The 18,005-nt window shown below is 40.4% G+C and overlaps 1 protein-coding gene across 1 annotated transcript in view; it reads right to left on the bottom strand.

Moving 5' to 3' along the window:
- The window catches only part of SACS (sacsin molecular chaperone), a 62,151-nt gene that overhangs the window by 33,477 nt on the left and 10,669 nt on the right, over positions 1-18,005 (bottom strand). The window contains exon 2 of the mRNA XM_032197756.1: positions 9,504-10,074. Within this exon, the coding sequence (XP_032053647.1) occupies positions 9,504-9,526 (23 nt within the window). The 5' untranslated portion in view covers positions 9,527-10,074. The remainder of the gene's footprint in view (positions 1-9,503; positions 10,075-18,005) is intronic.

The following is an 18,005-nucleotide window of genomic DNA, read 5'->3' as shown; positions in this document are numbered from 1 at the left end:
ATAATATTAGCAATAGGGTTACCAATAACTAGTTGGAATTGGTTTTTTATGCAGTAAAGGATATTGCAGCTCAATGATCCTTGTGCTTCTCATCAGTCAATTAAACTGGCAGTCTCACTGTACAAATCAGTCTTCAAGTTCCAGAGTTTTAGTCTATCTGTGATCCCAATGACCTAGAGGAACTTTGAGAAACTGGTGGAGGAGGCCAACAGAAACCTCCAAAGTTAATGTGTGCAGTGTTCTGCAGAGGGGACCATAGGCTGTGTCAGCACAGCTTGGGAAGCAATGGGCTGAATAGCAAAACTACTTCAAAGGACATGGGGAATGCCAGGCTGAATGAGGCAACAGTGTGTGCTCTCTGTAAAGAGGATGGCCAGCAGACTGCTCAGTGCTGATGAGGCTGGATATTGTGACCAGAATGTGGTGACTGGGGCCTCCTTAGCTCCAGAAGCCGGCAGAGGACTACTAACATGATGAGGGACACAAAGCACATCACCTACAAAGAGAAGCTGAGGGAGTTGGCCTTGTTTAGTCTGATGAAGAGGAAAGTGAAATACAATCTTGCAGCACCCTGCAACTACCTGAAGGGCAGTTACAAAGGTGATGGAACTGAACTCTTAGAAGAGTAAGACTGTAAAAATGAGCAATGGCAACTGATTGCACCTTGGGAGGTTCACAATGGACAATAGGAAAAGACTTCATTAGGAGTAATTCAGTACTGGAAGGAGTTGTCCGGAAAGACAATTAACATATTGGCATATTTTCAAGGCTTGGCCATGGCTGACCCGAGCCTCCTTTGAACAGGAAGCTGGACTGGAAACCTCCAGAGGAAGCTGAAAACCCCCAACCAACAATTCCATTTCATTCCAACTGGTCTTAAATTCCAGTCCCTGACTATAAATGAAACCATTTAGGACTTCATTCAGTGTCAGGGAGCTAAAACTACTGCATGGCAGCAACAGATAACAGAGTTTCTGTGATCAGCCCACTAAAACAGAAGGAAGCTTCAAAAACAAAGGTCAAGTGGATCAGCACCCAACACAACATCTAGGTAGACAGCTTTGCCAGTGCTGCAACATCTTATTTTCATTCATCAGCAATATTTATATTTTTCTCCATTTTTATTTACTATGGGATGGCTTTCGTTTGTCTCTCCTTTATTATGTGTTTTCTACTATGTTTTTCCCTTTGATCAATTTCTGCCCTGGGTTCTTTATTTCTGTCCATCCAGATAGAAGCAAGATAGTCATCCTCTTTGTGTATCTGCATTAATAGAGTAGGCATGACTAGAGCATGTGTTCCATCACAGCCATGTGATTATCCGCACTGTACCCTGAGCTGGTGGAAGGGGATGGGGAGCAGGATGTGGCCCTCATTATCCATGAAGAACTGGTTGGTGACCTACTACGGCACTTAGATGTGCACAAGTCGATGGGGCCAGATGGGATCCACCCAAGGGTACTGAGGGAACTGGCAGAGGAGCTGGCCAAGCCACTGTCCATCATTTATCAACAGTCCTGGCTATCGGGGGAGGTCCCAATCGACTGGCGGCTAGCAAACGTGACGCCCATCTACAAGAAGGGCCGGAGGGCTGACCCAGGAAACTACAGGCCTGTCAGTTTGACCTCAGTGCCAGGAAAGCTCATGGAGCAGATCCTCCTGAGAGTCATCATGCAGCACTTGAAGGGGAAGCAGGCGATCAGGCCCAGTCAGCATGGCTTTATGAAAGGCAGGTCATGCCTGACGAACCTGATCTCCTTCTATGACAGAGTGACGCGCTGGGTGGATGAGGGAAAGGCTGTGGATGTGGTCTACCTTGACTTCAGCAAGGCTTTTGACACCGTCTCCCACAGCATTCTCCTCAAGAAACTGGCTGCTCTTGGCTTGGACTGGCGCACGCTTCGTTGGGTTAGAAACTGGCTGGATAGCCGGGCCCAAAGAGTCGTGGTGAATGGAGCCAAGTCCAGTTGGAGGCCAGTCACTAGTGGCGTCCCCCAGGGCTCGGTGCTGGGGCCGGTCCTCTTTAATATCTTCATCGATGATCTGGACGAGGGCATCGAGTGCACCCTCAGTAAGTTCGCAGATGACACCAAGTTAGGTGCGTGTGTCGATCTGCTTGAGGGTAGGAAAGCTCTGCAGGAGGATCTGGATAGGCTGCACCGATGGGCTGAGGTCAACTGCATGAAGTTTAACAAGGCCAAGTGCCGGGTCCTGCACCTGGGGCGCAATAACCCCAAGCAGAGCTACAGGCTGGGAGAGGAATGGTTGGAAAGCTGCCAGGCAGAGAAGGACCTGGGAGTGATGGTGGACAGTCGGCTGAATATGAGCCAGCAGTGTGCTCAGGTGGCCAAGAAGGCCAACGGCATCCTGGCTTGTATCAGGAACAGCGTGACCAGCAGGGCTAGGGAGGTGATCGTCCCCCTGTACTCAGCTCTGGTGAGGCCGCACCTCGAGTACTGTGTTCAGTTTTGGGCCCCTCGCTACAAGAAGGACATCGAGGTGCTTGAGCGGGTGCAGAGAAGGGCGACGAAGCTGGTGAGGGGCCTGGAGAACAAGTCCTACGAGGAGCGGCTGAGGGAGCTGGGCTTGTTCAGCCTGGAGAAGAGGAGGCTCAGGGGCGACCTTATCGCTCTCTATAGGTACCTCAAGGGAGGCTGTAGCGAGGTGGGGGTTGATCTGTTCTCCCACGTGCCTGGTGACAGGACGAGGGGGAATGGGTTTAAGTTGAGCCAGGGGAGTTTTAGGCTAGATGTTAGGAAGAACTTCTTCACTGAAAGGGTTGCGAGGCATTGGAACAGGCTGCCCAGGGAAGTGGTGGAGTCACCATCCTTGGAAGTCTTCAAAAGACGTTTAGATGTAGAGCTTAGGGATATGGTTTAGTGGAGGGCTGTTAGCGTTAGGTTGGAGGTTGGACTCGATGACCTTGAGGTCTCTTCCAACCTAGAAAATTCTGTGATTCTGTGATTCTGTTTAACTGCTGTTGTGCTTCTTGTTGCAATTTTGACCCATAACCACCACTAGTCTTTGGGATGATGACCAGACAGTTCATAAACCAGGGACAGCTGCCCACAGGCAGAACAGACAAGGACATTTGGTTTTAGGTGGCTGTTGATTTTTTTTAGACATAAGCCCTTACCCTTAGAGTTCTGGCCCCTTCTTTAGGGCTCCCTTTTGTTTATTGGATAGATGTTGCTGCTGATGAACAAGCTTTCCCCTGATTTCAGTGGTGTCAAAATTTCAGGTTAACAATTTTATGACACAGACTCCTAGCAAGAGAAGGAACTGATTTCAGTAAGAAAGATAAAAACAAACTGACATCAGATCCAAAGAATGGGGAAAACAAGCTCTTCTCAAACTCCATTTTAAAAAATAAATAAATAAATAAATAGGTTTTCAGTAAAAACCTATTTGCAGAAACTTAACAGGAATTTAAAGCCACTACTGGAGCATCAATTACAATGCTGATTTCTATCAGCAATATCCTGGCCATTCATCTGGCAAGGAATATAGTATAAGTTTCCTTTTATTGGTATAATTTTCCTTTTTTATTATGAAGTGATTTATGTACATCCTGTTATCCATTATCAATCTCTTTGTCTTTTTGACAGTGACCTTTATCAACCTTCCTTTTTTTTTTTTTTGTCCTGATTTCTATAAGATTTTTATTTATCTAAGTAACTCCAAAGAGTTACTCAGAAATTACAGTGTCTAACCAAAAAGAATTACAATTTCTAGTTTGCAGCATTTGGGAATACACACACACACAAATCTTGGTTTTAGTTTTCAATCTTGCTTGTCCCTTTGTAAAACAGAACTAGGAAACTGCGTAATATCATGTGTATATGTTTCATGTGTATATACATGGAACCTAAACATACATATTTGTATTACTGATTGTACATGATGATGTTAAAAAAAAAAAAAAAAAAAAAAAAAACACACTTGACCCAACCAGGTGGAATTTTGTAGCTATGGTACTTACAAAGCATAAGTTTTACATTTAAAATGATTGAGATAGATTTGGGAACTTTCAAATAATAAATGTAGAAATCCCTGTGATAACATTCTTATAACCACATTTCCAAGCTGAACAGCATTTGGATTTAATAATATATATGGGAAATTCTCCTGCGTGTAAAAACAAGAATTCTGTTTGGTTGAGAATGAGGTCATATAACCCCTACACAGAGAGACACGCAGTAAAAAAAAGTGGAAAGTATCTGTAATATTAAAGTATTTTCCATGAAATGAAATGAAAGACAATTTCATAGTGATTATTCCTTGAAAGCAGAAAATTCTATGTTGGAAATATGACCCCATATTTCCAATAATTTACAATAACTGTTCAGCAGCAGAAGGAGATGGATTCGAGCCCATTCCTTCTTTATCACTGTGCACAAAAAGATGGAATGGAGTCTGCAAAGGGAAGAGTGTATGGTGTGATAAGAAGTAAACATCGTTAGGTTAGTAATGCAAGAGGAAACCACTGCAGTACAGCACCATCCAGTGCAGCAAATATTCTGCAGTGCTGGCAAGCAAGTAGTGGTGACTCAACAGCTACATTTATTTCAGACAGCGCACACTAAACTCAAAGCTGCCTATGACACAGTAAGCACTTACCTCCATTCTGAAATCAATTCCTTAAGTGTTTCTAACAGATGTTTTGAACATTACATTGTACATATTTCACATTAGCCAGAGACTATAGATTGCAATGGTCTGCAGTCACTGCCAGGAGCTCGGTATATTCTTGCTTACAAATGCTCTTTCAAGAAGTTCGAATATAAACCTACCATTTGTTGATGTCATTTGCTGATGACACATGTGCTACTCATTGGGAAAACACCCCTTTCTGGAAAGTGGAAAGTTTCTATGTTATTTGAACAGCTTTGTTAATAGAAAACAAACCTTTCTTTTTTATATATATTTTTATTTTTTATTTTTTAAAAAAGAGAGAGAGAGAAATCACTGAACAAGCTATAATGACATCTAGTACAAATAACAAAAGTTTGGCCTGGGAGGCACTTGATCTAAACAAAATATCCAGTTTTGCCCTGAATTCTGTTACAAAATTCTGTTACAAAATTAAGCAAATTAATTAATATTTTTTTTTACAGTATTTCAGTGCAGTGAGTTTAAATCAGTTTTCCTACTCTGCAGTCCTCATGTGAAACCACTACAGCCAGCTTCTGAGCCAAATAGTTGCATGATCATGACTTAGTAAAATATTCAAGAACTAGAGGAAAGTATTCTATTTGCAAGCTGATGTATTTCTAAAATAACAAGATGCTTTTGAAATACTACTACTAATAAAGGATTAAAGGACAAAAAGGCCAAGGGCAGCCATTTATTTCCATCTAATGATTTTGTGCTCTCAATTATTTATTTTAACGTTGAAGCCAGTTCCTTGATGGCCCTAAGCAAATGCCAATGGAAAGTGCTTAAAAGACCATAAAACTCGTATACCTTTTGCTAATAAACAGCAGAACAAGAAGGCATAAACAAATGACAAAACGTCATAATCTTCTCAAATTCTTAAGTAAAACTTCCTCTTAGATCTACCTCTGGGAAAAGAATACTTGAAGTTCTTCAAGGGCAGACCTAACCTTACTCTTAACTCTAGTACAGTAACCATTACTCCACAAATGTGAATTGCTAAGAATCTTGGGGTTTTCTATTCCAGATGGTACAAGTAACCAAATACCAGTACAAAATGCTTGGAGTTTCAAAATATGCAAAACATTAAGCCAAAATAGTGATAAAAATAAACTCCTCAATTGCTCTTCAGAGAATTGCCTTAGGAGGGACTGCAGTGTTGCAAGGCTGCTGTTGGCACACATTTTTTTAATAATACTTGTTTTCTTACAGCCTTTGGTGACAATAAAAGGGCCAGATTTAGAATACCTACTTTAACCTTGTAGCACCAGAAAAGCAGAGGCTAAATTTGCAGATTGATTTCAGTGCCTAATGTAGGTTCCTAAATACCATGACAAATCCAGTCCTGGGTTTTTGGCCTCCACTTAGGACATGCAGTAATCAGCTTATCAAGGATGTTTTTACCATACTGCCTTAACACAGTTTTCTTATTTCTTTCCAGAAGACGTAATGAAGCTATTATCTTTCTGCTTAAGTGAGGAAAATCCACTCAACAACTGTAAAATGAGATCATCGGCCCCAGATTACATATGGATTATACATTTTAAGATCTATTTTTTTATCCTTGAGCAAGAGGATTGGTTCTAAATACTGCATCTATTCATGCTCCAAAGTTTCTGAATATCTTGTAGGCATCACTGAACAGAACACCCTATGTATTTGGAGAAAATATTAAAATATCAAACAGAAGGAGATGCAAGACATGCATTTTTATTTTTTTTTTTAATTATGACTAGCCACAACTTCAAGCACCTCTGCAAATAACTGTAAATCAAATATGTAGTGGGTGGTACCCTTCAATAGCCTTTCAGGTGATGCTAGCTCTCTGTCACTCCCGTCTCATTTCTAGCTGTTTTTAAAATAGTAAGGCAAGCAACACATTATCCTTTGTACAACAGGAGAATGATGGGTGGCACAAAAGAAGAAACACTAGATACACATAATGCCCAGTGAGAGGGAGTAAAAGGGGAAGAAACATCACAGGGCATCCTCTCTGTGGAAAACACAGAGAAGTGAAAGGGATTCTTGGTTTGTCTGACAAGTCCAGTGCCACAGTTGTGGTATCTCCAAGTAAACACTACTCCAAGCTATAGCTCTTGCACAAGAGTTGCAGAATCATTTGTCAGGGGCCAGAGGCTGTGTTTCCATCTCCTGACCTACATAAGGTAGCACAGGGTAAGATGGAAGTATTTCCAGCCTTCTACACCCCACTGCATTTCACTCTTCTTTTCGGTTTTCTGGTGGAACATCTTACATAATCACCCCTTACCCTGATTCAGATGTTATTACCCAATTTAGCAAATTCTTTTTGTTTGAGCTGGTTTGGCTCATTCTCACAGAGCTGAGACACAAAGCAACTACAGAAGCTGTGATACCCTCAGAGCCGGCAAAATGCTACCCTCTAGCTTCAGCAAGGATATAAATGTTCTCACTACATCCACTGAAGATAAAGGTAAAATTTTCCTAGCTGGGGGTAGGGTACTTTTGAAAATGCCATCATTCTCATTTACATCTCCATCAGTGTGACAGCACAGATATCGGCATACCTCTGTATATTTGGATAAAAGAGAAGCACAAAAAGTCAAGGTATTTTTCTAAAAAGTCCAAGGAAAAGGAGATGGGACACCTACAGGGGCTACTGAGCAGATTTTGATACAGTACTGTATGCTTATTTATTATGAATATGTATTCATGTTTGTACATACACAGCTATGGAAAGAGCTGATTAGATACAATATACCTCTTACTATAACTCCTGTAAAATCTCTATTGAAATATGGGTATGACAACTGCAAAGTTACCCAAGCCTGTGCCAATTTCTCATCAATTAGCCTGCTTGTGTCTGTTTTGAACAGAAACAGCCACATTGCAGCAATTGTTTTTTGCACTAAGTGGCTTCACAGCCAGCGAAGAGTGGATTAACAGGTGTGGTAATGGAAGGTGTAGTGTGACTGTGTCCCATGGGAGCATCAGCACCCCCGGGGCTGCAGCACACTCTCGCCCTCCCACCACAGACCAACTTAAAACACTTCAGTACCCAAAGATTTTTGTGAATGCACAGAAATGAGATTAAACGAAGCATTTGTTTAATAACACAGCAAAACCCACCTACAGCTTAATCAGTGAATCCCTTTTGGAAAAGAAGTTCATTCTAATTAGCTATAAGAGGTTTTGTTGTATTAGATCTGTGTGTTGATAGAAAGTGGAATGAGGATAGGAACTTAGGGGAATTGCACTCCTGTTAGTATGAATTAATACTACAAAATACATGTAGTGAAGAGTTCTAAAACTTCAAAGTCATCACCTGCAGTGGAAGTCTGCACTTTAGCTACTGTCTTTAAATATACTGCACAAATTCCATGAAGCTCCAAGCGGGACCAAAGTCTTGTTGTTAAAGGCACTGTACAAAAAATAAAATGCATAATAGCTTGGCCCTGCCCCAAAAAAAACATTTGCAGACTTGCTGGAGGAAGGGCATACATCAAAATTTAAGAAGCAAACTGATTTGGTATGATAACACAAGGTCACAGCGGTCTGCTAAAGCTGAGACAGTTGCTTCAAGTCAGGCATCTAAAGCCCAAACTTCACACTCTCATTTGATAACTGACACTTCACTACAACTATAATTGACACTTCATTTCAACTAAGTTGAAGTTGACACTTCAACTACAACTAATAATCTTCCTATTATAGCTAGGAACAATAACAATATTAAAATTGATGTGAAGTTGATGTACTGTACCAAAATCTTTGAGATCTGTATTTTTTTTTCCTAATTTAATGATAATGGAATAGAAAAAAAAAAAAAAAAAAGCCAGCGGGGATTCTGACATATCACTTCATAGTCTAATGGAAACTCAGTTTAACTGAGACTTACATAAAAACATAAACTGCATGGAACCAAGTGAGCAGAAATCGTTAAATAATGGATATGACAGAATATTTGTCATTTATGATCAGGGTAGAAGAAAACTCATCACTTAATAATTTGCAAGAATGTCAATATTGAAATATAGAATTTTAAACTGTTGGCAGCAGGAATAATACTCACTACGAGAAATCTGCCTATAGCAGAACAGATTGAGCCATTCACATACAACAGTCAATATGTGTCAAGCCCAGTCTGTTTGCCTCTCCCTTGTCTACAACTCTTAAGCCTGATTTATTCAGTCCCATCTCTTCCCAATGCATGGTTTCAACTTGAATATTGGTCCTGAACCTCTAGGACAATCCACACAGAGGCTGTCTTACAGAGAATTGCACATCAGTGGGGATCCTGCAGATTACAAGGCTGGGGGTAGAGGCTGCCATCTCTTCATGCAAGGCCCACTGGTAGCAAGTAACCACATTTCTAGTGACAGCTTAACATCCAGATAAGCACCTAACTCCTGAGCTTTGTTCAGACACTGCCCATCCACCCAAGGAACTTGCTTAGTTCTTTGGCTGTTAGCTAGACTATACTTTGTTCCCAGTAAAGCAATATGTTAAATTCACCCTTTGGCAATAGGGGCAGAAGAAAGCTTTTACTTGTTTTTAAGAAATGTTATTGTGAAAGTGGACTGCACATGTAAATGGAAAGTTAGACTATAAATCCGTTGCTCACAGGAGCGATAAATTTCACAGGAATAATTCATAAGTAAATGCAGCAGAACCTGGTACCTATGCATGACTTTGCAACTAAAGAAATTTCATCCTTAAAAGTAGTTTCCATTTGTCTGTTTTTTTACAAAGAATAAGACACAGATACAAATAATAAGACACAATCTTTATCTTACTGAAGACCACAAGGGCTCAAGCAAGCACATCTCAGCCTAACAAAAGATTCTTTCAGGAGTTAATCATTTTACCTGCTCTTATCCTTGATCTCCATCGTCTCTTTTTCTTTGATATCTTCCCTGTAGGAACATGAAGCAGATACTGGATTTATAGATTAGCAAATTATTTTTTAATCTTCTCTTGGTGGTTCATCACCTCCTCTTCAGTGGATACAGGAAATCCCAAGCATATGAAATTCAATTCAGTGTTCACACCATCCCTGTATTCCAAAAGATTGCTGTATGTCTCACCATCTGCTGCTTCTCCAGTTGTCTTCTAAAATCCCGTGCTTAACTGTTCACAGAACTTGCCTTTCTGATAATCAGGAACACACTTAATAGGACTGGTCTCAGAAAGCAAGGAGGTCTTGCTTATTTTTTTGAAACAGAATTCAAGCTATGCTTTTGTGGGATTGATTTCTGTAGAAGGGGTGGAATTGTGGCAGCTGCTGTTTCTGCTTTTTCTTCCTTTTTTTTTTTTTTTTTCTTTTCTTTTTTTTCTGGAAGCAGACAAAATTGGAAGAGTATTTATCAGGGCAAAAGTCTGATTCGTCTTCCCCCTCACACCTGCTGGAAGCTGCTTCTTAACATCAACTCAGGAGTTCTGGAAGAAAAGACAGAAGAGAAAAGAGGTGGGCCATTAATACAACACAGAATTGAACTGAAGGGTATGGAAAAGTCATTTCCTCTGAGGGCATAGTTGCAGTTACTAGTATTAAGTGAGTCATGTTGCTAATTATAAATTGCTTTCTGCATTACAGTGCTTGTAAGCACATGGAGAGCTGGAAAAGAGCAGTGAGATTTTTTGCTTCTCCTCCAGTACAATACAGTGCAATCAGTACAATAACTAATATATGTAGCTGTAAGTACGCTGAATTAATGGACAAATTTTCAGTTTCTTTCTTTACATCAGTATCTGCTAAAAAAGGCTCTAGGATATATTACAGCTTTGATATAAAATTATGCCATCAAAGAAAAGAACAGGCTGGGCAGAACACCAGTGGAGAAGGATTTTGCCCTTCTGCTCAAATGGCTGGCAGCTACGGGAAGAGATTAACTAGCTTGCAATGAATTTCCATAAGGATGATTCAAAGTCTTCCCATCTAATCCCCCCTCCCAGCTATATAGGTCAACATCCACCCTACACTGCCTATGTCTTCAGGAACTATTTCCTTCAAGCTGACCCACAAAATTTTTGTGGCACCAGAAGAGTGTATAAATTAGGCAAGCCATGTGCTGTGAAGCAGCAGAAAACATTTCATTCAATATGCATGCTAAATTATTACCCCAGGAGAATATGTGTGAGAGAGCAGGGAGAAAGACAGTGGTATTCCATTAATGTTCTGCATCTGTGCAAATGTAAACCTTCTCTGAGCCTCTGACAGTGCTGGCAAGTCTTTTCATAATGTGCAGTTGCATATATCCCTCTTTAAACAGGAATGCAGAGAGCCTTTCTTTCCTGACCCAGAAAGGGAAACAACTGTGACTGCACTGCAAAAGTTAAATAAATTAGTTTATTGTCTAAGTATGATATCGAAATACAAATGGAATGTGAGAAAGGAGGGTCAAATATATGGTTTGGGTTTTGCATGTTTTTGAGGGGTTATTTTTTTCTTTTTCAATATTTAGGAATTTACCTACTCAGCATGTAAGTGAATATCAAAGGATATAGACTGAAGATGTATTTTGATGCATATTTTCCATGAAAAGTATCGCAGATCATGTAACTTAGCATAATGTGCTGCTAAATGGCTTTAATATATATATATTTTATTTTTTTCTAGAGATGCTGGGATGTATATCTAGCCAAAGGAAAAGTTCCACACTTAAGTCATAGTTAAGTAATAGAGACTGAAGCCAACAGCCATGCAAATCCAGCCTCATTTGCACAGGTGTGAATGATTCCATCCAGAATAAAACCAGTGCAGCCCTGCTGCATAATGAGTTGCAACTGGGAGGGGAGCACCAACGAAAAGGATGTTGGCTGCAGTGGAAAGCCATGCCCAGGGGGGTCCTGGCATGCTAGTGCAGCCATAGCTAGAGACCAGGACAGCTTATACTGTTTTCCCTAAAAAAATCATTAGTAAAATCATACATGAAAAACATTGAAAGTTGTTTGAGCAACTTCAATTGTCTTGGGGAAGGAAAAAGAAAAAATAGGTTTATAATGGAAAGCTAATTATGACTTTAAGAGACAGCCTCTCCATAATTAGTGAGTGACACACTTTCTCAGGCTGTATTCTATTTCTAGGCTTGGCCTTTCAAAGATTGTCCTTTATTATGTTGCTGTGGGGACGCTTTTTAACTCACTGTGATTTTGTGCATGATTTCACACATATCACTGTGCATGACCTGCATGCTGACAAGACTCTAGCTAAATCTGTTATCATAGTAAGTCAGTAACCACTATGAGTATTTCTCCTAAGACCCTGAAAAAAACTTTTGTTTCAGAATTGATATGTTACTTGGCATTAGTACTGACATGCCCTTAAAAAAGAAAAATTCTTGTAGGATCTTTGACAATGATACCTCATCCAGAAAATGGATAGATCCAAAGTACCTGTAAGCAACCTAGAATTATTAATTCAAAAAAAAAAAAAATAGCTTGCTTAGTGGGACAGCATGTTAAATCATCACATGAATTGACATCTCTACACTTGCAAAACATTTTGATAGTCCTCGAAGGAACTTGGTCTTGCCTGCACAGATGTGACCAAGTGGTGTTGTCAGTTTGCTTCCAGATCACATTGCAATCCTAGAAAGACTCTGACACAGTCATCTCCATGTTGTCTCGCATGGTAAGAAAGAGACAGTTTGGCTCTGAGACACCAGATACAGACAGACTCTGGCACACTAACTTCTTCACCTTACACTGCTTCACTGTCCAAGGTAGTCATGCAGGTTACCCTATAACTTTACACAATATTCAGCTCCAGTATATGGCACCACTCTTTCATTTAATTCAACAGTATAGACATTGACATACATCTCTCCTGGGTAAAAATTATAATTATTATCTTTTTATAAAGTTACAATCATTGCCTTTATCAGTTTTGCTGGAGGATTTTGACTTTAATTGCTAATAAACCTCCTCCACCAGAATTCAATCTGTAAAACATTCTTCAATTTTGTGGATGCCCACAAGTAGTTGTGGGTATGAAGCCACAGGTATGGGTCCTAGCACACTACTATGCAAATACTGAATTTTGACTGCAAAACAGGTACCTAAACTTAAATACTATTCCAGGAATTTTTTGTGTGAAAACCATTATCTGACTATATCTGTTTGCCCCTTGTCAATCCTTTTAGTATTGGGATCAGTCTAAACTACGTGTACTTCATGGGTTTCTTTCCTCATCCAGGGTAACTAAAACCAAACCTCTAATATTCCATCCGGCAGCATGAGAAGCACGCAAGAACCATCACAATTGTTGAATACAATCACAAGTTTAGAGAAGATAAAACCTAAGAACAAAGACAGCACAGCAGTAACAAATCCTGAATCCATGTTTTATACCATTTAAAAGCACAACTTGATCACAGGACCACAACAATGGGAGTTATGTGTCTTCAATCAGAAGAAAAAAAGTGAGCAGCATAGCATTAAAACAGGCTGAGTGGACCAGAGCTGCAGCACACCTGGGTCACAACAAGATGTGCACAGCCAAAAGGTACCCCCTCTACCTGCTGCATCCACAGGTAGCACTGGCTCTACCTTGCTTTTGTCCTCAGGTACAAAGATACACTGTGGAACAATCCTATTGTGCTAATCACAGCTCCTTGTAATATCATTGATACAAACAATCCATGTATAAAGGAGCTAGGGGAAAAAACACTTCTTCTGTTTAGGACATTTCACTCTCCCTCAAAAATGTTTCCTTAGTAAAGCACAAAATGAAAAGAAGCATACAACACAATCAAACCCCATGCATACAATACAAGCAAACCCCATGAATGTGACATCCAGTTTGGTTTTACCAATAAATCTTTTAACAGTAAATAAAGGGAGATGTGCCTTGTGACGCATGCTAAAAACTTCCTCTGTATGAAACCTGAGAGCATGAGAGAAACATCCCTTTAAAAGGGAAAAAGCAAGGATACCTGGTGAAACTGAGGACTGACAAAAAGGCAGATGGAAACCAAGTATGCCTGAAGACTAATATGATCTCAAGTAGTATGGGGTCATCTCAGGGCTAATACGTAATCTCCTATATACCATTACAAATGCAGAATGGCTCTGCTGTTTCACTAAATTCTGCCTTCCCCTGGATTTATTAGGCAGGAACACATGACAGGTTTAATTATCCCAATTAAAATCCCACTCTGTGCAATATGCATGAGCCTAGACCTGATCCACCATGGCTGCAACAGACTGGTGGATGAAATGGGCTGGCAGTGCTTTGTGCTGCTACGCAGCCAACTTGCATGTAATGTGTTACTGTGAAGTCCAGCACTCTCACCATGGCACTTCAAAGACACAGAGCAACATCTACATGCAGAACAGGCTACAGAAACTCATGTAGAAGTGAACCTGAATGCATACTGAGACATAAAACTGTACAGCAATTTGCACTCTAGGGTTTCAGACATACAGGGTTAAAAATAGCCTGAAGCAGCAGATCTACTCAACATAGCTTGTATTCCAGGAGAAACAGCTAAACCTCAAAATAAATAAATAAATAAATAAATAAATAAATAAATAAATAAATAAATAAATAAATAAATAAATAAATAACAGAGAGAGAGAGACTATGAGACCATCCAGGTACCAAAAAATCTGAGAAGACAGACACAACTTAAATACAAATTGTTCCTCTTGATGCACAAGTACACCAGTTGGGTTCAAAATTCCTTTCTATCAAAGGTTAAATTAAACTCAAGGCTACCCCACAACTGCAGGTATCACACAAATGTATTGAGTTGCTTTTCAGAGGTGGCTGTCCTGCAGAAATCTGAGACAGACCTGATACAGTGCAATATGATAACGTGGCAGCAAGCCAGCAAGCTAGAAATACTGTAAGTAATATATATGCCCTTAATATGTTTATTGTCTAGACAGCTTCGGTGCAGCAAATTCAACTGAAATGAGTAGTCCAGGCCACCAGCAAATATAAATCAGTGCCATCAGACAAGTATATGGCTCTGCATTTATATTGCTGTGCACAATATGGTCTTTCAGTCCTTATCACAAATCATTTTAAGATGAAAAGTAAAATATTTTTTTTCAAAAATGCCAACACATTAGTACTATTGCTGCTATTGACACTATTCATATCATATTATTAATACTATTAATACTTCTGAGAATAAAACTACCGCACTCTTGTTCACTTTTATACAGAGTATGAAAATATGAGCAAGTTTTGTAGTCATTATGGTGGTTTTTTTTGGACCACATGCTGTTGTTGTGCCTACCCCTTGCAAGGCTACACAAGAATCAGAGAGCAGCAGTTCTCTCTCTTAGGCCCCATGGACTAAGCACTGTTAGAAATTATATTATACATCAAAGGGAAGAAGGGAAGGGTCTTTTCCTCCTGATCACTGCACAGACCAGCAGACACTCAGAAGCAAAGGGTACACTTCAAACAGACCATATTCCAACCTCCTCTAAAAACAACCTGCCAGATTCCAAAGGTATACTTGTATAACCTTATATTAGATCAACATCTTTTAATATATTCTTTTATACTTCTTTATCCACTCAAAGGAAAAACAAAATAAAAGAAAATAAAAGAAAAAAGAAATGAGGCAGGATTATTAGAATTATAGGATAATCTAGGCCAGAAAAGACCTTCAAGATCATCAAGTCCAATCATCAACCTGGCCTACTGGGTATCATCACTAAACACTAAGCACCACATCCACGTGTCTCTTAACTACCTGCAGGGACAGGGACGCCACCACTTCTCTGGGCAGTCTATTTCAATGCTTGACCATCTTCTTCATGGCAAAATTCTTCCTGATATCCAATCTAAACCTCCCCTGGTAGAACTTGAGACTGTTTCTTCCAATTAAGTACTATTTACTTCACTTTCATGCCAAAAATTTATAAAGATAAACCACGGAGAGCAGAGAGGACCATATTTGTCTAAGATGGTTGTTACAGACAGCTGTGATTGCTGGGCAGCTTAAACAACATTATGGCAGTGACTCATGAAGGCTGTCAGTGATTCAGACTGCTTCTGAAAGATTTTAGACCCCACTTCCATTGCTCTCTTCAAAGGAGAGTATTTGTAAGGCAGTAAATCAAGCACCCGCAGTAGGCCAGATTATAGCACAGAAAATTCCCTGTTCATGTCTGCCTGAACCCAGAAAATGCCAAGAACTGTTTGAAAAAGAGGAAGTGTTCCCTGAGACAAAAGATTTGTTACGGAGAGTTTTCTTGTAGAACAAAGACAAAAAATGCTCAATGCTCACATTTCCCCAGTGATTTCTTGAGAAGTACAGAAAAGTGCAACTTACAAGAGTATTCTTGGAATCAATTGCAACTAGTTTAAATTTAGGTATTACCTTTTAACAGAAAAAAGCTGCACCAGTAGCAGTGTGGGTGGGAGCACAGACAGGTTGCTCATCAAAACACACACCAGTGTCCAGAGCAAATTCAAAGCAACAATAAAGTCTTATCTACAGCAAAGGTCACAAAGGTCCCTCATGGCTGAGTGAACATTCCCTCTGCCTCAGTGTGTGCTGGTCAACTGACAACCACTGTTTTGTTTGTGAAAATTTATTACTCAAAGAAAGATGACAGTCTGTTGAGAGTCTCTCCAAGAGACAGTGAAGTTGGGCGATAACCTTAAGAACAGAATTTGGTACAGATGCTTCTATAGCACATACTGGGAAACAGTTCAGAGTTACCTGAGCAAATGGAAAAAGTGCTAGGTCTAAAACCAGAGGGAGCAGAGCAGTAACAACCCAGTGGTGCAGCTGCAGCAAGCAGAGCTGACAGTCATATGGTTCTCAAGATGAAGCCATTTATCTTAATCAGAGATCAACCATTATCTCAATCAGATAATGACAGGACAAGGGGGAGTTGTTTTAAACTAAAAGAGGGGAGGTTTAGACTAGAAGTTAGGAGGAAATTCTTCACTCAGAGGGTGGTGAGGCCCTGGCACAGGCTGCCCAGAGAAGCTGTGGATGCCACATCCCTGGAGGTGTTTAAGGCCAGGCTGGATGGGGCTTTGGGCAACCTGGTCTGGTGGGAGGTGTCCCCGCCCATGGCAAGGGGGTTGGAACTGGGTGATTCTTTGAGGTCCCTTCCAACCCAAACCATTCTATGATTCTGTGATCTCCACATAGATCAACACTGCGTGAGGACATAAGCCAAGATCACCATTAACTCAAGCCATAGAATATAAGAAATTCGTCTCAGGGGCCAGAAAAAGTACTATTTATATTCTCAAGATTAGGCCTAAGTTAGATGAAACCAGATATAGGCTCCATGCCAATTCCATTTGTTTCTTCCTCAAAGTAAGAAAGGAAAAGCAATTCTGCCTAACAAAGAAAAGCAAATCTGCTTAACAAATGACTTGCAACACTACGGAAAAGGTGACTCAGGAAGTATGGTTACATACAACAATATGAAAGATCTAAAAAATGATTTGTAATGATATGACTAACTTACAGTTGGATTCTGTGGTGTTCAAATGATCTTACATTAACTGTCTGGGACTGTGTGGTTGAACTATGTATAAAGAATCCTTTCATTGAATTCTGATGAAGTGAACTAAGAGCCATTTTCACGGGGTATCTAAGTGATTTCTAAACAATACATAGCAGATGGAGAAAAAGAAAAGGCTTGACAAAAAATGAGGGAAAGAGACAAGGATTTAGAAGGTCACCAGAACTGTTGCTCTCCAGAAGCCTGGCAACTTTAAGACCTTTTCTCTGAAAATGAAAGCAGTAAGTGCCACACAAAAGGACAATCAGAAGGAGAACCAGTTCTGCTGAAAGTTAGTTCTCAACAATTTGTTGGGTTTTCCAATGAAACATGAAATTGAGGTTCTCTATGAACCATGTGTGGTGGTTTTACTCAGGTGGGCAGCCGAGCTCCACCACAACCGCTCTCTCACTCCCCCTCTCCTCAAAGAGGAAGGGGGAGAAAATACAACACAGAGAACTCGAGGTTTGAGATAAGAAAGGTTTAATTAAAGGGAAAGGGAATGGGAGGAAAAAACAGAGACAAAAGAAGCAATCAGTCCGCGCGGAAGCACAGAGAGAGGAAAAAAATTATTCTCTACTTCCCATCAGCGAGCGGTGTTCGGCCACGTCCTGGGAAGCAGGGCCTCAAATGCGTAGTGGTTGTTCAGGAGGAACAGCCCCCTCCCCCACGAGAGCTCCCCCTTTTATTTCTGAGTGTGACATCAGGTGTTATGGAATATCCCTTTGGTTGGTTTAGGTCAGCTGCCCCAGCAATGTCCCCTCCCCATCACTTGCCCACCCCCAGCCTGCTGGCTCTTGGGGGCTTTGAAGGAGTCCTGATGCTGTGCCAGCACTATGCAGCAATAGACACAACACTGGAGTGATATCAGTGCTGTT

The sequence above is a fragment of the Aythya fuligula genome, chromosome 1, assembly GCF_009819795.1.
Source record: "Aythya fuligula isolate bAytFul2 chromosome 1, bAytFul2.pri, whole genome shotgun sequence".
In the NCBI taxonomy this organism is placed as follows: Eukaryota; Metazoa; Chordata; class Aves; order Anseriformes; family Anatidae; genus Aythya; species Aythya fuligula.
Note: the sequence above shows the minus strand (reverse complement) of the source record. Positions and strands in the feature narration are given on the sequence as shown.